This window comes from Parasteatoda tepidariorum, chromosome 5 (assembly GCF_982258835.1).
Source record: "Parasteatoda tepidariorum strain Cologne lab strain chromosome 5, Ptep-v5.0, whole genome shotgun sequence".
NCBI lineage: Eukaryota > Metazoa > Arthropoda > Arachnida > Araneae > Theridiidae > Parasteatoda > Parasteatoda tepidariorum.
In genome coordinates, this window is record NC_141759.1 from 33257746 (window position 1) to 33282432 (window position 24687).

Consider the following 24687-nt stretch of genomic DNA (forward strand, 5'->3'; position numbering starts at 1 on the left):
GGACAAGCCGGGGCTTTATGTCCTGGCGCATTACATTTAAAGCACTTAATGTCATATTTCGGGTTTTCTAACTTCTTAACATATGGTCCCTTATTAGCTTGAAATTTATTTTTATCTAAGTCACTTTTAATTTTTTCATAAAGTTTAAGTTTTTGTTTAAATTCAAAAAGATTACTGGCTCCATAAAGAATTGTTTTATTATTTGTTTGGTTTGGTATTCCTTGAATTATATAAGTGATTAGAGCTAAGTCATCAATATCACTTTGAGTAGCTATTTCTCTCATTTTTAGGAAATATTCTTGAAGAGTTTCATTATACCTTTGTTTTCTTTTTTGCAACATTGCATGTACTTCTGCACTATTGCAACTAAGTCCAAATTCTTCAAGCAAAAGATTTTTTAATTTTTCATACGAATTTAACTGAGTTTCACTTCTAATTAAAGTTAATGCGTTACCTTTCATGCATCTTTTTGCAAATAAAAATTTTTGCATATCAGACAATTTAAATAAATTAGCATGAGTTTCAAAACTTTCAAACCAAGAATTTATGCTATCATAGCGATTTCCATTAAACATAGGGGTAACTGCTTCAATATCTGAAAAACTAACTACTAATTTTGTTTCATTTTCCCTATTTATATAATTACTAGAAATTTGACTATAGGATACCATATCTTCATCAACACTACTTTTTGTACATATAGAATTTAAATTAACTTGTGTAAATTGATTTACATAAGTTTTAGTTGGTAAATGTGGTTCAAAATCAGTTTGAGTTTGTTTACTTTTAAATTGAGTAGCTTCCTCCTCATCTTCGGAGGGATTTTCATTTACGATCGAATTTTTTAAGTGATTAAAATCACATAAACAATTTAAAATATGCTTGGCAATTTCCTCCTTATTTCCTTCACTGGAAATATTTAGAATGTCTGAAATTTTGATTAAATCCGAAAAATTAAAAGTATCACAAATTTCTTTCAGTTTGTTTGCAAATTCATTATCGTTAGTTTCAAAAGAAAATTCTGAAAAATTTAGAATTTTGTTACGATTTAATCTAGACAAATCATTTGGAAATAAAAGTTTAAATAATAACTTAATTTTGTTTGCCTTCGTTACTTTAATTGACGTTTGAACCACATCTATTTCTTTTAAGGGGACATTGAACATCTCGCTGAACGAAAATGCGGCGTGAAGTGACTTTTGCAATAACTGCTACAAAAAATTTAATTTTTATGATAGGTTTCTAAATTTTTTAATATTTATTTGTTAGGTTTTTTTTAATGTATTTCTGCAGTAAAATATACAAATTAAGTTAGACAATAATTTTTATTCATACAATTTATAGGCAAATTTTTTGTTAAATTTTCAAATTATGTCATCAGTAAGGTACATATAAAACTACAACTACTCAATATAATTGTCTGAAAAAAATTATACACACAATATATAGCCTAGAGTATACAGTATACCTAAAATTAGACTAAAATGCAAAATTTTTTGCAGAATAAAAAATTGACTGTTTCAAAATACCAATTTTTGCTGATTTTCGGCAATTAAATTTTACTCCAGATTTCAAAATGTTTAAATTTTTAACTAAATTTGAGGTTTACTGTATAAAACAATCAATGATGTATAAGCCTACCAAGTTTTATCTTTTTAAATTGTATAGAACAAGAGATATATGTACCTAAGTAACAAAAAATAATGTTTTGAGAAAAACAGATTTAAAGGTAAAAAAACATATAGTTAAAAATAATTCATAAATTTAAAGCTCTCCAGCACCATAACTTGTTTTATCTCGCGGTAGCGGGTTCGAATCCCACCGTAACCCTGGATGTATTCTTTGTGATGTCTTTCTCTGAATTGTTCTATCTGTATTTTCTACTTGACAATGACTTATAAGCCTATATTGAGCACATTAGTCAGCAAATGCATGTAATTTTAATAAATCAATAAATAAGTTAGATTCCGTCACTAACGATCCACAAAAGAGCTTCTTTCTTTATTTCGTTTCTAGGCGCAAGGCAGAATGTAAAAAAACATAAAAAACAGTAGAATTCTAAAGTAAACAGAAAACGAAACCTTGAAATGTGGGCGTGGCACTTTTGTTTACTTTTGTTTTATTGCTTTTAAAGCACTTTAAATTTATGAAAATTAGCAAACCTATATATTTTCTTAATCAGAAAAGTATAGGCTAATAGATGATGTCAAATTCAAAAAATCAAATTTTTGAAAGAATTTTACTTCACTGTCCCCTTAAAAACATTTTAAAAGCAGTATAAATGCACTATATCATAAAAAAAAAACAATATAAATACTAAAATGCATTTCATATTCTACTGTAATTACTCCTTCAAATATACGTAATAAAAAAAAATTTATTCTAAAATATGCAATAAAAATTATTCATTATGAAGGAGAAAAAAAAATATGCAGATGTTCACAGGATTCATTTTTGTCACACTTCGAAAAAGAAAATAAATCTTTTTCCTATAAAGGAATTTTCCATAGGAGCAAAAGCTCCTCTAATTTTTCGAATAAGAAACGCGCACATAATTGGTTTTCTTCTTCTATGTTTTGATTTCACAAAACTTTTTTTTTTATCACTCGGTGCCGACTCACTACACTTTTTTTTTTCACAACATCATGATTAGGACTTTTCTAAAACACTAATCCGCACACTTCCATTGTTTCTGAGGGCACTAACAGGCAGTGTAGACACAAACGTTTTCATGACTGTGACACAAAATCCTTAAGCACTTTCAGCATTCTAGTAGCGGCGAATGTACCGGAACTGGTACCGTAAAATCACCGATGAAACAATTTTTCTCCCGGGTGGTGAAGGGATGAGGAATCCTTCAGAACGGCGTTAGGCGATTTCTTCCGGGTGGGAAGTCTTTTCATTTTTCCCCCACAATCGAGAACTGTTTAATCTCAGGAGTCCAATGAAGTTTTTTCTCTTCAGACCAAGGGGTGAAAAAGGGAGTTCCAAGGCGACGAAGTAGCAGTCAGTTTAGGCATAGTTCACAATATTAGTATTGCACAAAAATTTTCTTTTAAGGGGTTTCCTGCACAAAGCAACAATCCTGCCGGCTTATAATATGCGGTGTATCCACACCGATATTTTTTAGTTAATTAGGTGAAAGAAGCATGATTGAAGAGTCCAGATTGTGCATAATCTTCTTTTATTAAGTTGCGATGGTAAAATAGCAGTTTAACCTATCCCGTCTAAGCTGACGGATTTTATTTTAGCATGATAAACAACAAAAAGCCACGCAAAAACATTAGGTCCTGCGTTATATAGGATGATTAAAAAGAGTAAAAAGTCCAGTCATATATCTTTTTTGTATTCTTACTCCTCATCAAATTTATTTATTACTCAAAGCAAATCGTTTAATCTTTCCTTATATGGAAGTGAAAGATCTTAAAATAACTTATCTTTTGAAGTATAAATCTAATTATTATTCATTGGCATGTTTTTAGCCTTGAAGTCCCAAAATAGAATTTCTACCCTTATCCTTTACTAAAGATATTCTATGAAAAGGAATAAAGTTTTAATGCTTTTATTAATACAAAAGTATTTAATTTTTGTATTACATATATATATATATATATATATATATATATATATATATATATATATATATATACGTTAATAATGGAATTCAATCATAATTATAAGAAACGGTGATACGCATTATTAATTGAAAATCTGTATTTTAATCAAAATTATTTATTGCCTGAATTTCAGATACCTTGTAAAATACACTTTCAACTCAATTCCAAACCAGCCCCTCCAAAACAATTAATATTTTTCGACAAATAAAATTTCGGTTTTGAATGCTTCATTATTGCATTCTTCTTTTAAATGAACTTTATTGCAGAATCTGTGTGAAACTAATAGATCAAACATATAAAAAGTAGCATTTTACGGATACCTTAAGATAACATAATTCTGGCGCTTCTAGGCATCCTTATCATTTCACAAGAATTCTGATGAATCATACATTTTCACAGCTTTCAAAAACATTTTATCTACAGTTTCTGTTTCTCCGAAACACATTCTTCTTATCCGTTATATTCTTCTTATTTTTGTCCAGTAATTTACAGTAATTAAAGATTTTATCTCACTGGCTCACATGATTCGAAGTAAACAGTATCATACCTGCCAACTATTACGTCCATCAAAAAAGTTTTTTTTATTAGTGATCGTAAAATGTCCAATTAAGTGACATTGTAAATAGACATTTAATTCACATTTATTCATCACTTAATGCTTTATGGAACAGCAAATTCCGATTGAAAATTCCAGTCAAGCAGGACATCAGCAAGCAGTTGCAAATTACTGTATTCTAAAATAAGTTGATATTCTACCGTACAGCAAAAATATAAATTAAGATTTAAGAATAAAGTGTTTAATCTTTGATTATGCGATAATATAACTGATCTCGGCTTTGCAACTAGGCTTTTTCTGGCTCACGGAATAAAATCAGAGAACGATGAATCTCCAATTCGGTACGGCAGGGGTTACTGAATTGGAGATTGATCGTTCTCTGATTCAGGTCAAGCTTACAATCTGTGGATGAATGAATGGATATATGAATGAGTCTGCCCTATAGACAGGGTGGGACGATTGTGTTGCTGAAGTCGTATTCTTGGCCATAGATGGCGCCACTGAAAAACAAGAAACGCACCCTCCGCCTCAAATTCGCTTAGTTTCACCAAGCAGGTTTGCTGATATTGGCAAGTAACACTAGAAACAACAACAATAAGTTTTAAGTTTAAAAACTTAGCACATTAATACCCAGATTCAAAAAGTAGAATAATAAAAGAAATCGCGATTTTAAAGTGACCTATAAGTAATTGTCACAAAAAGAGAAATATTGATTACATCAAGTTGAATTTTTTTTTCCTCTGTTACTTTGCACTTTCAGCTTTAAGAAAAGTACTGATACATGATTTCGAATCCAAATGTAAATATTTACATTATTCATTTATAATGGCAGGCAGAAGTACCTGCTTTCTGAAAAATATATCCTAATAATAAAACTCCTGTGTTACTATTTTTTTTTAAGAGCGGTGAAACTGTCCTCTATTAAGGACGATTTTTTTTCGATTGTTTTTTTTCCTCAAAAGATGAGTAAGAAATTAAAGGAAAACTTTTATATGAGACATTTTGTGCATTTTTGAAAATATAATAGTAGCGTAGGTGCGGTTGATACTTTTTAATAGAAACGGTCAAGATGAGATTTTTTTTTCAAAGTGAGAAGTTGTTTGATGCGAAAGAAAAAAAGAATACATATGGTAGAGGGGAAAAAATAAGAATTCCTAGTTCTGAAATTGATTTAGTGAAACATTATTTATTTTTTATGCCTCGGGGCTTCCCTTTTCAATGAGTCAATATATTGCATAGAATCCCATTATTGTATATAGCAGCCTCTCTGAGTTTTCAATTTATGTTAACTTTTCTGATTTATCTCGCCGATTACAATTTCTATTTACGATTTTTGTATATCATTAGCTCCCAAAATTCTAAGCGTCTTTAAGCATCACATGGTTTTCAAATCTTAAAAAAAATATAACTTTCTAAAGTTTCACGAATGAAAAATTAAATTTTTTGGACATGTTTCTAGCGCTCAAAACACGATGTTTATCATTAGGACAAAAACACGTTCTTCAATCGTGATTTGATGCTGATGATGGTGTCGATTTCGGATGCTCAAAACATTTTCAAATCCGCTTTAATCGGCACTGCTACTTATCTGGAAATGATAAAAAACTGGTAGTAATAACATTTCATTGCCGCCCTTCTTTCGGGGGACATGTAAACTCTTTGTTGCAACAGCTGTACTTCGGCACTTATAAACTGTATATGCGTTATAACGGTTAATAAGTAGATGTAATTTTAAAGAGTTTACTTCTTCCGGAAGAAAGGTACTAAGGAAATGTTTTTACTGCCAGTTTTTCTCATTTTCTGATTATTCATAATTCATATTTTCATATTATCAGCGTTGATTAATAGGTTTAATTTTTAAATAATCATCTCTTTAGTTTCTTGAGATTATTTTGGGTGTTAACGTAATGCATAAGCAAATTTTTCTTTTTGAAAATTATAAACAAAAGTAAATGGAACATTTGTCTCCGGATGTCTGGTTAAATAATTAAGAAATTAAAGGTCGAGTGAAATACGTTTTTTTTCTTAAAAAAAGCATTTTTCATTCAGGTCAAAACACTTATCACGTAAGCTAAAAATCAATCAATCAATAATAATACAAACATCGCGTTAATTTTTTTCTATCATCAATACTTATTGGAAACATTATCTCATATGAAATTTGAAGAATCTTTCATATGAGATAATGTTTGTTATTAAATTTTTTAACCGGCATTGAACGACCGATTCAATTCTGAGCTTACGACAATCAACTTTCAACTAACATAACATAACTAAACATAACCTTGTGAGTTTAAACCTATACCAGAAGACAAAGGAACACCTGGATCAAGCATTGTGACAAATTAGCCTTCGTGGTGGTGGACTTAGTAGAACTAACCTGCATTTATGTTACACTGAGAGGAAAACCAAGAAATAGTTCCCATGGTTAGCCTGACGGTAAGGGGATTCTAACCCATATATCGTCAACCATTTAGGAAAGCTTATGTCAGCACTGTGGTTGGTGTGGGAGCAAAATCCGTATCTACCGCTAACGTTGGGATTCGAACCTAACTCACGCTCTATTTCCTGATTCATTGCGGCTTTATAATGTTTGTTAGTAAATAATATGCTACTTTACTTATTTGTTATGAGTTTTTAATAGTTATAGATAAATGTTAAGTTTTTCTAATCACTAAGTTTTTATCTAAGTGGAAAAATCACATGTTTTTTCTTCTTTTTTTTTTGAGTTTAATGATATTTTTACTTTTAAAGTATTTGTGTGCGATTAAGCTCAGTTCGTTCTTTTTACAGCGAAATGAAATAATGCGTTATAATTTAAAGTTAAAGGTTTGTTTCGAATTTAAAAAGTACCTAGATGAGATGTCTCCGCTCGGATCAATTTAGTAGTTCGACGCAACGAACATAAACTGCGCTGTGGGAGTGAAATGAGAAAGATGTCACAATGCTCGGGATACTAAACTGTGCAGTGGGGGATTTACGAACGATATCACAAAGTTCGGACTACTAAAGGATCGGAATTCTCATTTAAGGTAAACCATGCGCAAGCCTTCGCTCTTCAAGAAAGTTTTGGTTAGTGTCTTCAAAACATGTCCTTTTTTATTTATCAAATTTCTTTATCTTCCTTATTTATTAATATATAACAAAACAAGCTGACAAAAACATCTTAAAAATTTTTTGCAAAGATGTAATGTGTGAAAATATTTAAGTCTTGATTGGTGGCTATTGGGCTTTTTAAAAATGTTATGTAAGAGTTTGATGATTTTTTAAATTTGGACGCAGCATGAAATGCGTGTTTACGAAAGAAGACCAGAGCCCTCTAGAGTCAATAAAAGGAAACAATTAATTGATACAGTAGATTTAAGGAATCGTCACTCAGCAGTTTATACTAATTTAGTTTCTTTAACATATTTTTGTTTATTTTAATACTTTTAATATAGAAAGAATAATGCTCTGGGATTTGTAGATTTAAAGGTGATTCTTTTTTATCATTTAAAAAAAAATTGCCGAATCAAGAAAGGATTACATGAATTTATGCTAGCGTTATAATTTTATTTTTCAATATCAGGCATTTCTTTCATAGATTTTAGTTTTTATTGTTCGTAAATGTTGTTTCAGTCAGGTTTTACAGATTTCCAGGATTATTCTTGATAAATGAGCTACCAAAAAGTCTGAAAAAGCACAAAAGAACGGAATTTAAAATTTTCAAACTTGATTTTTTTTTTGTAAACTTAATATCAATTGCTTCCTTTTTTCAAAAGCCCCATATTTAATAAATAATATTCTCCGTCAGCTTCAAATGAGTTGCTACATTTGAATAGTTTTGTACCAATTATTGATATTGGTGATTTTATGCTTTTGTTTGTAAAATTTTAGATATTCCAGGGATCTATGCTATCAATTAACTACATTGACTTACCAAGCACTCCCTCCTTCATTTTCAAATTAGTTTACAAAATCCAGGTTTCTTGCACCCTTAAGTCTCGCTCCATTTTGAAGGATAATACCAGCAGAAATTGCAGAAAGCTATCTTCTAGCTCAGTGTTTCTCAAACTTATGACTTTTGTGTACGCTTTTTAAATTTCTTATAATGCTGTGTACCACTGATAAAAAAATGAATGCATTTTTTACTATAAAAAAATTGCACGAAAGTTAAAAGTCACAACTGGCTGTTGACACCACTAATTATAAACTGTTAACTTTACAAAAAATAGCCAATAGAAAAATACGTAATTGTAAATTTTCATGGCTAGCTTTGTTTTTGAATACAATTTTGTTTGTTGCAAGATATTTCGCATAAAAACGAGTATCACCGCTAAATTGTTCCCGTACACCTGTGGGTACGCGTACCACACTTTGGGAAACATTGTTCTAGCTAATGAATTGTGAACATTAGTAGTATAATTTTACTAATGTCGATCTACTTGATTGAATAGGAATTTATTTATGACTTCACCTACATATAATGTAGCAACTAAATTAGGAACAAAATTTTCTACCTAAATGTTGCAATTAATTTGGAATGGAGAGAGTATATAGTTAACAGAAATATGGCATATCTGTTTACCATAATCTATTAACAATTTGGATCTGAAGCAAAAACACAGTAACTCCTTAAAGCGTAAGCAGAAAATAATAAGTCAATTACCATTTGGTTTAAACATATAAATACTATCACTTTCTTCGTTATAGAAATGTTTACTTACATCATTTCAGAACTTGGGGTCTGGCACTTGAGATTTGAAGAATAAAAATTTTCCACTATTTACATGCGAATTAATTCAGCTTGTAATCATATCAGTTTTTCATATCAGTTACAGAAATAAAGTCCATTTCGATCTTATAAAAGTTTTAATTTCTCTATTCAAATAAAGAATTGTTTTTTGTTAGAGCACCTAAACAATAAGCGATAATTAAACTTATTCTTTAATAGTAAACATTGTTATTTTCCTTGAATATTCAAGCATATAATATTTTGCATGCCAGTTACAGAAATATAGTCCTATTTAATCATATAAAAGTTTTAATTCCTCTTTTCAAGTAAAGAATCGCTTTTTAATAAAAACATCTAAATATTAAATGGCAGTTAGTTAAAATGTTATTATAGTTAAGTATATTTTTCATTCGCAAACATTCTTATTTTCCTAGAATTATCTAGCCTATAAAATTTTTTATATCAGTTTCAGAAACATATTCCTTTTTAATCTTATAAAAGTTTTAATTCCTCTTTTAAATCGTTTTTTATTAAGAAACCTATATAATAAACGATGGTTAAATATTCGATATTCGTAAACAATGCTTTTTTCCTAAAAGATTCAAACATATAATATAGTTATTTATTTTCCTCGAAAGTCTAATGTGAATTTTACGTTTTTGTCCTTGAAATGAATTATTTACATACGGGTTTTCTTAAATGGTTACTTTACTGGTGTTATTTTACCGACAGGAACTTGTTAAATGAAAATCGTTATTCATAACAGCGTGCTTTGCAGCATGATCAGTTTATTGTTATTTTTTTATTATAATAATTTAATAGGTTGTGAAGTATCAGTCTGTTTATGACGTAAAAGCTTTGATGACTTTGTTTTTGCATCACGTTTTCCTCCATGCTGGTTTTGTTTAAGTTTTTAAATCTTCCATACAACAAAATACTATTCATTTTCCTTCACGTTTTGCCTCATGCTGTATTTGATAAGAATCACAATCTTTATCCAAGTATGAAATCATCCATTAACAATGTTTAAATATAAAATATCTTTGACATTTAAATGCGTGTCATTTTCTCGATGTTTGTTGAATGTAATAGTAATTGTTGTTATTTTTGAATTACATAATACGAGGTTATTCCTATTATTTATTTTTTGAAATGATAATAATATAGTTAATTTAGTTTAATCAGTGCTACGTTTGAACAAATGCTTTGTATGTCGAATTAGAATATCCTTCCATGAAAATAAATAATATTTTTGTAGATGGAGGGGTTGTTTCTTATATTTTGAGTGTATAAATTAAGTAATAACATTTCAGTAAGAAAGCATGAGCGAGAAATGCTTAGAGTTGGTCAAACAGGTTTCGTTTTGGTCAAATAAGTCAGACTATTGTTACAGTGCCCACAAATAAACTGCTAAAAAATAATTTAGCAATCAGTTATATGTCTTTTACCCTGATTGCCCCAACCCAAAGAAAGCATATATGACTCACCCTTCTCAATGAGGTTGAGGCGTTCTAAAAATACAAACTCTGAAGTGGCTTTAAAATTGGATTTATCACATTATATTTTGGAATTAATAAAAAAGACGATCAATAAATTCGTGCTAATGAGATAAGAGGCTGCAAAGCATCCTAGGATTATAGATTTAAAAGATGAATCGTGATAAGGGATGACTGAGGAAAAGTTTGAAAAGGAAATGCTTAATTGTTTTTTTTTTATCGTTAATTATTTTTAGGGGATGGAGATATACATGAATTTAAGATGTAACAGTTAGAAAAAAATGAAGAGAAAAATTGATGAAAGAAAGAAAATAGCAGGGAGCTTAACTCAGAAAAAATAGGGGCATAACAAATTTGTCTTTATTTGGCCTTTATTGGAAAACAAGCAAATGTGCCCAAAATCGTCAAAAAATATTTTTAGGAATATTCTTTCAAAGAATTATTCTATATAAAGAATATTCTTTATTTGTTAAAACCCTAGTTTAATTATGTAACAATTAATTACAAAGAAAGATAATTTAAATTATTCTTATTTCAAAGGAAAAGTATGGTAGCAAAAATATTGGGCCAAATGCGCGTAGTTTGTTACAAAAATTGAATAGAGTTTCTTAACCCTTTCGGAGGCGCTGTAGCCAGTCTTGCAAAGCTAATTCACCTATTGTTATTTGGTGAATTAGTGTTAAAAAACCACTAGAAATGTAGACTTAGTTGCTTTTAAAGGTAGATCAAGCACTTTTCTTTAAACAATGAGTGCTGAAGTACGTTTCTTCGCTTGGAATGTACTAAAGTCGCACTTGCTATTGTGCTACCTGACTAAAATTTTCAATCGAAATTTACTGTTCCGGAAATGGTTAAAAATAAATCTATTCTGGGTGAAAGCATCGAAGAAGAACAATGTTTTTAAACTACCTAATAGACGAATAATTACTTATGACTTTCCTAAATTATTTTTCTGTTTTTATCATGTCTTTCACGTGTAATTTATGATTGAAATTGTCAGCTTCTTCTCTAAAAAACAAAACTATTTTAACTTTTTTTTATTTATTGCTTAAAATTGAATTTGCAAGTAAAAGTCTTATTTTGAATTTGTTTTCATGACATGCTTTGTTTCCTGCTTTATAATGAACAAGAATGAAGTTTCTTGAAGCTTGGGTGATAAGATTTTAAATAATAATTTTCTGTATTGTATAAAACTGTAAATAAAAAAGAGGAAATATATTATGTTTTTGCAAGGGCCGTGAAGTGAATTTAAATCAATTTAGTCTCTTGACGTAGAGTTCTTATTAAACATATTTTTCATACTTTTTTCATTATTTTGTAATAATTTAAGTCAAAATAAATGAAAAATATTACATTTGGCGTTTTAATAACTTATAGTTATGAAATACAGCGTATAATACCAGTGTCTTTTTCTGAGTTAGAGGTAAAATTTCCCAAACACTTCCAAACATAATTTTTACAAATTTGCCCTCATTTGCAGTTATTGAGAATTAAGAAAAACAGCTGTTCATCATCGAAAATTCTTTAACTTACAAAATCGATTATTGATAAATTTTTAAGTATGAATTAAAATTTTTAATCGAACTACTTTTGTTTTATATTTTAATACAAATATAATTCAAATAATCGAACGCATTTTTTTTAGAAATAATACACTTTTTAAGGATTAAAAAAATACAAAAATATATTTTTACTTGTAATTAGAGCGACAAAAAAAAAAAGAAAAAAAAAGAAATGGGGACGCAGGTGTCTCATCTGCGTCAAAAAGTTAATCCATAACCCTCAAAAATTTCAGGTGATTTCAAAATATTTTTTTTTACTTTGAGGGAATTAAAGTAGAAATTTTTAACGATTATGACTATTTTTTAGGCTATGACTATTAACTATCGTAGTCATACGTTAGAAGGTCATACTTAAAATATAACATTTTTAATTTTGAGAGCATTTACATAAAATTTACGATATAATTTTTATTTTTTGATTGCTGAGGATTTGCCCGAGTTGAGTTTGCTCATGGCAAAAACTAAATTAATATAGATAATTCAAAGTTGTTTTTATACATAATATCTCTTATTTAATATTTCATCTTAATTTAATAATTTTGTAGAATTTAATTACATTTGTTCGATAATTTTTGCTTTTAATTAAATTTCAAAATAGAAAGTCAGTTTTTTTTATATATATAAATTCTGATGCAAATTCTTTTTTTTTCTAATAATTTGTTTAAAGAAATATTTGTTTAAATATTTTTAGAAATATTAAACTTTTATGCTAATAGTTTATTGATATTAAATATAAAATCATTCCTTTTATCGTATAGGTCAGCAATGCATATTCGACAATATTTTGTAATACGTAAATTCAAAATATTAAAGTTAATGATAATGTTATCAACATATTTACAAAAAAAATTTGAATTCATTGAATATTTTAAGGTTTATATTTATTTTAAAAATTATGCAATGTAGAAAACTGAAAATAATTGAGTGTATTATTTATCAAATAATGTATAATTTACTGTGAAAAATATTGTTTAACGGCAATTAAGAAATATTGCTTTGTTAAAATTTAACCGCCATCAAAATTTATTCAAGCTTTTTAATTAACAGATTAACCAACTGATGAATTGCAAATGAAATTTTAAATCATTTTAATTTAGAATAAAGAATTTATTGCATTGAGATTTTTCAATCAGAAATTTCATGATCACCAGAATCCGATAGATATTTTTCTAAGATAAGAAAAAGTAAGCATTGGCATGTTTTAAAATTTAGTAATTTTCATACATAGTTCCCTTTTTGTGGTTAGGCATTAACGAGTTAACTTGCACAAATGTTCTTAGTTGAAGGATGATCAAGCCGCGGTGATTCCTGGGATAGAGCATTGCCTGCCAATGAGGTAACTCAATTTTTAATCCTAGGGGTGGCTGGTTGGTACGAATTCTGCACCCGGCTCGCACTGACCGCAGTGCTGACGTAAAATATTTTCAATGGTAGATGAATTACTGGTTAAAATCCCTTTGTCGCAGTCTAAAAATGGGTTGTTTTCATGGTTTTCCTCTCCATGTAACGCAAATGCGAGTTAGTGCAATCAAAACGAGGTATGTTTAACTCAATGCTTGATACAGGAGTCATCTTGTCTTCTGAATTGGGCTCAAAATTGGATCGGCTCTTAAACCCCGGTTATAAAATAAAATAAAGATCTTTCAGCAGGCTCGTAAGTTAGCCGCGTTAGGCTTGCCGTTGGCCTAAACGTAAGATGCTTTCGTGGTCTTAAATGCCATGCAACGCAAATGTTGGCTAATTTCATGAAAAAGCCCTCCAGAAGAGCTTGTTTTTCCCAATGCTTGATTCAGGAGTTCCCTAGTCTTCTGAGTTGGGCTTAAAATTATAAGATTACAAGGTTGCACATGATTGGGGCAAACCCAAAACTGGGTGAGCAGTTCAAGGCCGACTATAAAATAAAATAAATTTAGGAGAGATCGAGTCGTGGTGATTTAAGTTATAGAGAGCTCGCCTCTCATTGAGACGATCCAGGTTCGTGTCTCAGACAAGGAATCTAGTGGCCTTTCTATATCCTTTGTCCCAGCAATGGCTGGTCAATACGAGTTCTGCTCCAGGCTCTCACCCACCACAACCCTTGCCGTCGATGTGACCGTGAGAGGTCTCTTTGTTTTTCTCATCGTAAAACGTAAACGTGGGTAAATTCCATCAACAAGTCCTCTGTGAAGGCTAGTTGACCCCAATGCATGATTCAAATGTTCCTTCGTCTTCTGGTTTCAAAATTATTTGGCAACGGATTTGTATATTGATAGCAGTAAACCAAAAAATAGATCTGTAAATCAACGGTGGTTATAAAATAAAACCATTGAAAATAAAATGAATTTATCCCTTTTCAGAAAAAAATGACCATTAAATTAATTCGTGATGTTTTTCAAAATAAGGCTAATTTAAATTATTTTGCAACGTGTTTTGTTTACTTGAATATTAAATATTATGGAAAGTGAAAAAAAAAATTCAATTTCATGTTATTTTAATTTATACCAAACATATTTCAAAACTCTGCAGGTGGTGATGACAAAAATCTTATTAGTGCGTTTCATTTGAAATTTGCGAAATAACTATTGCAAACAGCAAGGACATTTAATTTAAAATATGTTTTCAGTGGCGTACTTGTGTAATTCATAATACTTTAAGCAAATTTGATACCTTGTGATTTATTATTTTTCAATTTTTTTTCCAATCAGGAAATATAAAATTTGTATTTTTCTTTCCTAAAAAAGAGCTTTATTACGCATTTAAAATATTTCACAAAATGACAACATGTTTTGTTTACTTAATTGTTGGATCACATGAGATTTAGAGTCATTAAAATAATTCATGTATTCTTGATTTATATTATAATAATATTAAATCGTCACAGGTGGTGATAGGGAAAATTTCTCAGTGTTACTCTGTTCTGAAAAGGTTCAAAACTCTTTTGTCAACACATTTTATGATCCTGGTATACTAATTATTTATTGAGGATTATTATCGAAATAAATGTTCTCTCTTTTTTAACAACATGAACACGTGAATTTGATTTCACCAAATAATAATCATAAGGGTTTTTATGTAATGTTTTCCTCAATTAACTCATTTTTTAGACTACATTTTGAAGTTTTTTTTAATAACAAAAGAGTTAAGCCTTGGGAAAAACTCTCGCGACTTGTAAATCTCGTGACTAAAGACAAAATGTCACATGAGCAAATATCATTTGTACAAAATTTTACGTGAACAAAATATCGAGTGTACAACCTCGTATAAGAAATTAAGTGTACGAAATGATCTCATCAGTATAGTTCAGTGAAAAAATCTCATCAGTAAAGATTTCTACTAGGATGTTATACACAAATCAAAATTTAAAATAACTCATATGATTTTGTGATGATTTAATTAATTCAAACATGAACAAAATACTTATAAAAAAATAACTAATTCTACGTTCAAGAACTAAGTCTGTAAAGAAAAGTGAACATGCAAATGTTTGTAGTAATAACCTAGCTTACAATAAAATTCCTTTATTCAACATTAAAAAGTAAATTTTTTGTAATATACTATAAAAATTAAAAAATTATATAAATTCTGAAATATTCCTGCAACCATGTCTGTGAAAAATACATTTTCCGTTCAAAAATATTAATAGGAAATAATATTTTGTATGTATTATGAAGATAAATTGTCGTATGATTAGTCACTGACATAAAAACCATTTTCTTAACTTTTTTTCTTTATTTTCTTCTAAAAAGAATGTCTGCAAGATTTATTAAACTTCTCAGGGTAGTTACTAAATACTGTAACATTTCAAAATGGGGAGTTAATTTTAATCCTTTGGTAAAACAATTGCCTCTCTCTCTCTATTTCTGTGAGCGTAATTTCCTATAAGTGCTGACGATTTTTGCTTAAAGTAAACAATAGAACATTTACATATAGAACATACATTATTGGATTATTGGATACTAATGGTTGTAAAGGTCGAGCCAGGTCTGGTCGTCCACGCTCAGTTTGTACCCAAGAGCGCAGTAAAATAATTCTGGAAAAACTCGAAGAAATCTACAATGTTCTGCTCATAAAATGGCTATAGAAGAGAATTTGAGTCGTAGAACTGTGCTAGTTCAATTAAGTAAGGATCTGGGATTTCGCCCTTATCGCAAAAGAAAAGATCAAAATTTGACTAATGCATAAAAATTGAAATTTTTACAAAGATGTAAAAAATTGTTGAACCGTCACAGTAGCAAAAGTGTTGACAGAATAATGTTTTCAGATGAGAAAATATTATGCACAGAACAAAATTTAAAAAGATGTAAATAATGTTGTATACTCACCAACATTCGATGATATAACTGAATATGTTCTAACTGTGAAATACTTTCAGAACAAGAATTTTGTAATGGTTTGCGCTGCAGATAAACGAATCAAATAACCGGCATCGAAAAACCGAAGGTTTACTACGAAATTAATCGATCAAGGGGTAAAAGCCAATGCCGAATATTTTTATTTTCTATTTTATAACTGTCGTTGAACAGCCGACCCAATTTTATGGGTTTACGACTACGAATGTTCAATTCCCTAGCCTTGTTATTTTGAACCCAATCCAGAAGACAAGGGAACTCCTGGATCAAGTATTGGGAGACATTTGCCTTCGTGGAAGACGTTTTGATGGAGCTAACCCGCATTTGCGCTACATGGAGAGGAGGACCACGAGAACCTCCCACCAGGCCCGTAGCCAGGGGCGTCGGAGCAAATCCCCCCCCCCCGAAATTCTGGGTTTCAAACTTTTTAGTCTTTCTTTGAGCCTCTCAGTTAAAAGAAAAACAAAAGCTGTCGAATCAAACCTTTTCCCAGTTCACCCAGTTTTAGAAGACATCATCAAAACGAATTTGCCGATTGAAAAATTCAAAAAAATAATATCTATTTCCGAAACAAGATGGATAGAAAACCATGATGTAATCATTAGATTTAAAGAACTTTATCCAGAAATAATTCAACTTCTCTCAATAATTCTACTATCGCTAAAAGTGAGTTCTACATTACTTTATTTGTTTGTAGAGATATATTTTCTGTGACTCTCCCACTGAGCAAAGCACTCCAACAAATTCATCTAGATTTGAATGGAGATTTGATACATGTAAAACCAAAAAACAACACAGTTCTAAACAAAAGAAAAAATGCCGAGTATGAATTTCAAAAGCTATATTCGGAGCTCCTTAATACTTTCACAAGTTTGGATCTAGATGCAAAACTTCCTAGATTGGCATCCTATCAAAATCACCGTGGCAATATAAAAAATTAGAACACAGACCCAGAGCAGTACTTCCGTCAAAATATATACATTCCTTTTTTAGATTATTTCCCTGCCTAACTGATTGAAAGATTTTCGAAGCACGAAGATTCTCTTGCATCTCTCAATAAAGTGTTACCTAAGTATTGTTGGAACGTTGATATTAATTTATGCAATTTCCGAATCTACGCAGACATCGCAGACATTGACATCGAAGACCTCATGGGAGAAATGGAAGTATGGGCATCAAAGTGGAACCTGCTTGAACCCCTTAGTAGACCAGATACGGCACCTTCAGCAATGGAAGAATGTGACAGTATCTTTTTCCCAAATATTTATTGCTTGTTATGAATATTGGCTACGTTGCCAATCACCACAGCAACTGCAGAAAGATCTTTTTCTACTATTAAACGCGTAAAAACAGCAACAGGAAATGCTACTAAAGAAGAAAGGCTAACAGGGCTAACTTTATTAAGCATATTTCGGGATATTCCGGTTTGTCCTGAAAAAATAATCGAAATTTTTTTTTTCAAATCCCCGTCGTATGTCTTTGTAAACTTTGTTTACAAATTAATTATAATCATTATGTAATATTAATTGAAAAATAATTATTATGTAATATTTTTTAATTACTAGTTTAACTTTTGTAAACAACAGAATAAACAACATTTGTTACAATGTTTTTCCCCTACTTCGCATGTCTGAAACTGTGCTTGCTTCTTACCATATCCCCCCCGAAAAAATATCCTGGCTACGGCCTTGCCTCCCACGGTTAGTAAGTGGACTCTAACCCATGATCCGTTTACCACTGCGGATATTTCACGTCAGCACTGTTGTCGGTACAAGCCGGATGTGGAATTCGTATCGACTCGATTCGAACCCGGTTCACCTCATTGGAAGGCGAACGATCTATCCCCTGAGCCATCGCTGCTCAAATGCTGAATATTGCAAAAAAGAAGTATTGGCCATCGTGGCAGATTGTATCCCAAAAAGAATGGTATATTTTAGTAAGATTCTGCGCCATCGCATTGAGCCGAAACAACACAGAGTGCTTGGCGTCATGTTGATTTTCTAAAGTTTATCTGGAAAGAAGATTGGCCACCTTCATCACCAGATCTTAATCTTTTAGACTATTGTCTCTGGGGGATTTCGAAATCTAGAGTCTAATCATTTGTGTGGTGTGCCGCCATCGAAAAATGACATAAGAGCCAGACAGTCTCTCAAAAAGTCTAAGAATCTATTCAGTGTTAATTTTTCTTATAATTTTTCTTTCTTTCTTCAGTTTTACCAAAATAATTTTGTTAACGTCGTAAAATTTGATTCATATGCATATAGCCTAACTGAATAATAAGAATAAAAAAAAAATAGCAGACCATTCTAAATTTAATTTTTTTTTCTGGTACACAAAAGTTTCAAAAAATAAAGTCCTCAAGTCATCACTGAAATAATAATGATAATAATAATAATAATAAGGATGTTGATGATAATGAATAAAATGTTATTTTTCCTCTTTTCTAGAACAACTAATCTAAATTTCATACTAAGCGAACTTCATCAAACATCTAAACTGCTACAAATGATAGCTTCAACCTCAGTTCTTGAATACAATTATAAATGGAAATGCCTTTCACATAAATTGTGATATGACAGGGTGCACATGGCTTGTCATATCACAGTTTACTGTTTTTTCCGAGATAGACAACAACGCTGACAAGTTTCTTATTTTTTTTTTTTGTTTGCGAAGAAAGAAAATGTTATATTCATATCTAACCTTTTGTGTAATTGTATGCGTGTTTAATTTTTTGATGAGCCTGTTACGTATCATGAGTTCTACAAAAAGAATCTGTCATATTTTTAGTTTAGCAATTCAAGTTAGCTTAGTTGGGACACGTGACCCTTTCTGTGATGGTCAAAGAAGTTCGAGCAGATAAGGTTAAGAACCTTACATGTCATTTTTGAGTTTTTTGGGCGATTTCTTTTTGTCGGTATTATTCATAATACTTCGCTTCAACAATTCTCTATGGATTCTGCGTCATTCAAAGCTAAAACAAAAAATAATATTGCTTATAAATGCCAATAAACAAAATAATATTTATAAATATAATAATAAACGAAGCGATGAAAATTTTCGCTTTTGTTTGCGTAAAAATTTCCCCTTTTTGCTTAAATTTTTTAGTACAAAAATTTTCTTATTCAACAGGGAATAAAAATATGGGATATAAATCAGGGGATTTTGCCGGGCAATTGAGGTGTAGTAGAGTGTATGAGAGTTTTTTTTTTTTTTAAGTGCAGTCACATATTCACAAAGTCTCTCTTTCAATGCCTGTTGAAAATAAAGGGGTGGTATCATTAGCATTCTCGTCATATATATGTTCATAAAGAAGCTATTCCTGATCATCCAGAACGTTAATATAAACGTGTTGATTAAATGTTCCTGTCAATAACATGCTCACTTTGATAACATGTTCATGCTGATTGTCACTTGCAGGCTTATCCTATAAAAAGAAAATACCCTCAAAACATTACAGACCCGCCTCTGGCTACAGGTATAAATTTCATTTCTCTAGGAATGACGGATTTTTAATCCGATGAGCTTGTTAAACTAAGCTATGCAATAGAAGCAACATAGATAAAGCAACAAACAAAAGTTTTTGATATCATTGAAAACTTAGTCAGATTTTTAAAATAAAAAAAAAGGAAAAACTATAATGTGCATCTTAATTCTTGGAAATAAATTCAGCATTTACTGTGTTAAGTTACATCAACATTGTCCATTCTAACATGGATCACGTAGGAACATGCTACTTAACTTAATATTTTCTTCGTTGATTGTTTCCTTATATACAAGCGATGAAGTTTAGAGTTTTTTTTCAATGCCAAGGTTAGATCTGCAAAACTCAATGTTATTGCTCAATCATTCTCAAATTACTGTTTTAAAGAATGTTACAGTTTTGAGACATGTATCGTGGAAATTTTTTATTTTAAAATTTTAACCATATTAAGTTTTGTTTATTATCATTTAGATTCTCCATGTGAGGATTAGGCAATTGATTAGATAATAATATTTGAAGGGACAGTCAATATTTAATAGTTAAACATTTCTCATTAGGTTTTATGACACCATAGATTCCAACAAGCAAATATTTCAAGCACTTTCCTGTTTTTTTTCCTTTTTTTAGCAAGACTTTGAAATCTGAATGTAAATTATCATTAAGAACGATGGTTAAGAATCTAGTTAAGTAAAAAAGTTATTTTAAAAAAAAATTTTTCAGCCAAATACGTAGCATTCATTGATCAATTTTACCGCCACGAAGATATAAAATAATCTTGCTGTAAATGCCTCTCATGTAAAACATGCAAATTAATATAAAATTTAATAAAAGAAACATGCAAAAATGCCCCTATGCCTCAATTGATTGAAGAAAATAGATTTGTTCATCCTCATAAAAATTCTTAAGATATGAAACGAAATTTATATGATAAAATTATACTGATATTTCTACACATGATGATGAATTGAACAATTACCTAATTTTAAGTGAAACTTTTTCAGCTGATAACTATTTGCAATTTCCTGACAAAGAAATTTCATCTTTAATGGAATGAAATTCTTTAATCGAATTTTGTCAGAATAACTCAAGTTTAAGACAAGAAAATGCAAATTAGTGAAGTTTTGAAACCGATTATTTTTTATTGTTTAACTATAGAACTAAATCATTAACAGATTTCTTTACTGCACTGCACTTTAAGCATTGGCTGCACTTAATGCTATTTAATGCAAAAAATAAAGAAAATTATTTCTGGTATTTGAAATAGTTTAATGTCTTTTTCTAGTAGCGGGAATCAAGAAAGGTATATTTTTAACCCCTTTAGCCTTTAATCCCCACCTAATTTTCTCTGCTGGCAATACTTTCGATGAACTCCTCACTGCAATTAGCAGATTAAAGACCGAAAAATCCCCAGGCGAAGACGCGATATTTGCCGAATTTCTACTTAACTTGGGGACTCAGGCAATGCATACCATTCTAAAATTTTTTAACTTAGTGTGGGATATAGGTAGCGTCCCCTTAATATGGCGCAAATCAATCATCATCCCTATTCACAAAAATGGCAAAGATAAAGGTAACCTAAAGGGATACAGGCCAATCTCATTAACGAGTATGCTAGCCAAAACCATGGAAAAAATAATTGCAAAAAGACTGACATGGTTCACGGAAACATACAACATCATAGCCGAAGAACAGGCAGGATTTAGACAGTACAGATCACCTAACCAACATGTCACCCTCCTTAGCCAATATATAAAGGATGCTCTTGATAAAAAACATGTACTCACTGCTGTTTTCGTGGACCTAAGATCCGCTTACGATTTGGTTTGTAGGGAAAACCTTCTACTGAAACTTGCGAAAATAGGTGTTCAATCAAAAATGTTCGACTGGTTTCGAAGTTTTCTCAGCCAAAGAATCTGTAAGGTTCGCTATGAAAACTGCTTTTCCCGTTGCAAGATACTCAAGACAGGTCTTCCCCAGGGAGCTGTTACCAGCTGCTTACTGTTCAACATCTACATAAATGACCTTATTGTCGACCTTCAGAAAATTAACGGTATCAAATGCCTTCTCTACGCAGATGACTTAGTCATCTGGACCGAAACTCCCAAAAACAGTGTTGAGAGACAATCAGAACTAGCCCTTAATCAGGCTTTAAAGGAATTAAACAAATGGTGCCACATCAATAACATGGAAGTCAACCTGGAAAAGACATGTTACCAGACCTTCTCCTTGACACATCAGCCTATCAAACTAAAACTATTGTATGAGGACGTTCCCGTTTTATATACAGACTCTTCTTCATACTTAGGTGTTGTATTCGACCGAAAACTGACGTGGACAGAGCACGTGACCAAAGTTTTGGAGAGAGCCACCTCGAGACTTTCCCTAATGAAAAGAATAGCCGGATCAAAATGGGGATGCTGTAGAAATACCCTCGACATGACATATAAATCATATATACTCCCCCTCATGACTTATTGCTGCGAGCCGCTGGCGGCGACCAGCAAAAAAGTCCTTGACTCGCTGGAAAGATTCCACAATCAGGCCCTTCGACTTTTAACAGGGGCCATTAAAACAACTCCGATTGATGCACTCCTATTATCTACCCACCACATGAACATCAAGACTAGTATAGAAGAGAGGGCAGTTATTTTGTGGGAAAAAATTTTAAGACTACCAGACTGCCTCTCCCTATGGAGCACCCCACTGACAAATATTGGTCGAACTTTGAAGACCCAGAACGGTTTCCTCCAAAGAGTCGTTGAAATAAAAGACCAACTAAATATTACTTGGAAAACAGAAGACCTTATTAGATCGCAGTGCCCTATTGAAAAAGAGAGATACTCACTGAGTTTAAACTTGTGTCAAGATGTTTCCAAGAGAGACACAAATGATCAAGTCTTAAAATCTATCGCCCTGGAGACTTTGCACTTACTGTACCCAGAGAACGAATGGCTACATATATTCACAGACGGTTCAAGATTGGCTGAAGGCACTAATGCAGGAGCCGGAGTTTCCTGCAACCTGTTTTCATTTTACACCCCGATTGGTTCGTCTAGAACAGCCTTCGATGCAGAAGTATCGGCAATAAGCGTAGCTCTGTCACAACTACAGAATCACCTTGAGAAATTTAATAACGTAGTCATCCTCTCTGACTCCAAAGCCGCACTCCAAGCTATTGCTTCCTCCAAATCCCCCGCATCTGCCGACATTCTACATTGTCGTCAAGCCCTTCACAGGCTTGACCAACACAACAAAAATGTCGCCATGCAATGGGTACCAGCGCATTGTGGACTTCAAGGTAACGAAACTGCAGATTTCTTGGCCAAAAAAGCCGCCAAGATTCTACAAATATCTCTTAAGCCAGTTCCTTTCCACACCGCGAAAAGGCTAATAAAAATCTCTCTGCGAACAACATTTGAAGCAAAACTCCAAGAAGCAAATAAAAATAAGGACTGGTTGGAAGGAATTAAAGATATTCCGTCATGGCCAAGAGAAAAATCTGTGGCCCTTTTTCGCCTCGCCACTGGCCATGACTGTTTATCAAAACACCTGTATAAAATTAAAATCTTTTCAAGCCCCCTTTGTCCATTATGTAACCAACAAGAAGAAATGGACGCTAACCATCTAAGACATTGCCCTGCACTTCCTCCTGGGCCCTTGTGGGAACGATATTGGCGGGCGAGATGCATTATTACAGACCTATAGACTCTTTATTTTTGTAGCTCTTGTTTCCGTTTTTTGTTCTTTCTTTATATTGTTCTTGGCTACAAATTTGTCTTTCATGTCTGCCATTGGAAATAAAAAAAAAATATTTTTAACCCACCCAATAGCGGCAAATTATTATTTTTGCATAAAAATTAATATTGTTAAATGGAATTGAAAAAATCTAAATTGGTTACAAAAACAAAATTTTCTTACTCGAGATAGTCGGAAATTGCTTTTTTGTCCATAACTTAATTTTTTTTAAAATTTCAATTACAATTTATTATAATGTTTTTTTTAGTTTCATAGAAATATGTTTCAAACGCGCAACTACAAATAAAATTAATACGCTGTTTCAGATAACTGTAGGAATACTAATAAGAGGACGTAGCCCTCATATTCCGTCAACGTTGATCCCTAAGTTCCCCTCGGATATCAAATAAAAGAAATATTTAATAGAGATATCCAGGTCAGATGCTGAACTTGATCGATGTTTCACTATCATTCAAACAGTTTCTGCTTGCACTATTCCTGTTTGATGATTCGTATTCCTATCTCAATATACACGCATTCCTATTGGTTGTATCTGCAACTTACTAATCATTCATGAGTTTCAAGTGGGCAGTTAAGTGCAATAACGTCAGCTTAGACACCTCTGTTATTAAAGAACGTGCTATAAACTTCGCTGTGATTATACAGAGTTGTAAGCTAGCAAACCTCACTGATATCTTTTAAATTCGTTAAAAAAGGAAGGAAAACAATTTTTACCACAGTTTCATTTATAACAATTCCAATTGTAAGAAAATAAATGAATAAATAAACAAAAATAGAAGCAGAAACATTTATTTTTGAACGATGCTCTGAAATAAAAATTCATTTTTTAAAACGATTTTTAGGATTGGGAACTAAATCAGCTTGCTGCCGATAACACAAATGGTTCTACAGTTATCAGAGACATCTAGACAAACTGTTCTTTTTATTTTTCTTTATTGTCTATTCTAAAAAAAACCCTACCGGAAGTCTTGATGTCCTCTTCTGACGTCATAGCAACGACGTGACGATTTCTTTTTTGGACGTTCCGGGTTTGTTTGTATGTATTCGGAGTACTCAGTTATTCAGAATTTAATTTTTGCATCGCGTGCGAAAAATGTGTTCATCATATTTTAAATTATCAGATCATGATATGAAAACAAAATGCTTTGAGTAACTATTCTATATTTATATGTAATTA

The 24687-nt window shown here is 31.2% G+C and overlaps 2 protein-coding genes across 4 annotated transcripts in view; both read left to right on the top strand.

The window, feature by feature from the left end:
* Positions 1–24687, top strand: part of LOC107436851 (alpha-tocopherol transfer protein-like) — a 127795-nt gene that overhangs the window by 62193 nt on the left and 40915 nt on the right. The gene's annotated exons all lie outside the window — the stretch shown is intronic.
* Positions 13974–23459, top strand: LOC147808914 (uncharacterized). Its single transcript, XM_087162734.1, has 3 exons — positions 13974–14073; positions 17396–17518; positions 21037–23459. Exons 1-3 carry the CDS (start codon positions 13974–13976, stop codon positions 23457–23459), a joined length of 2646 nt encoding a protein of 881 aa, XP_087018860.1.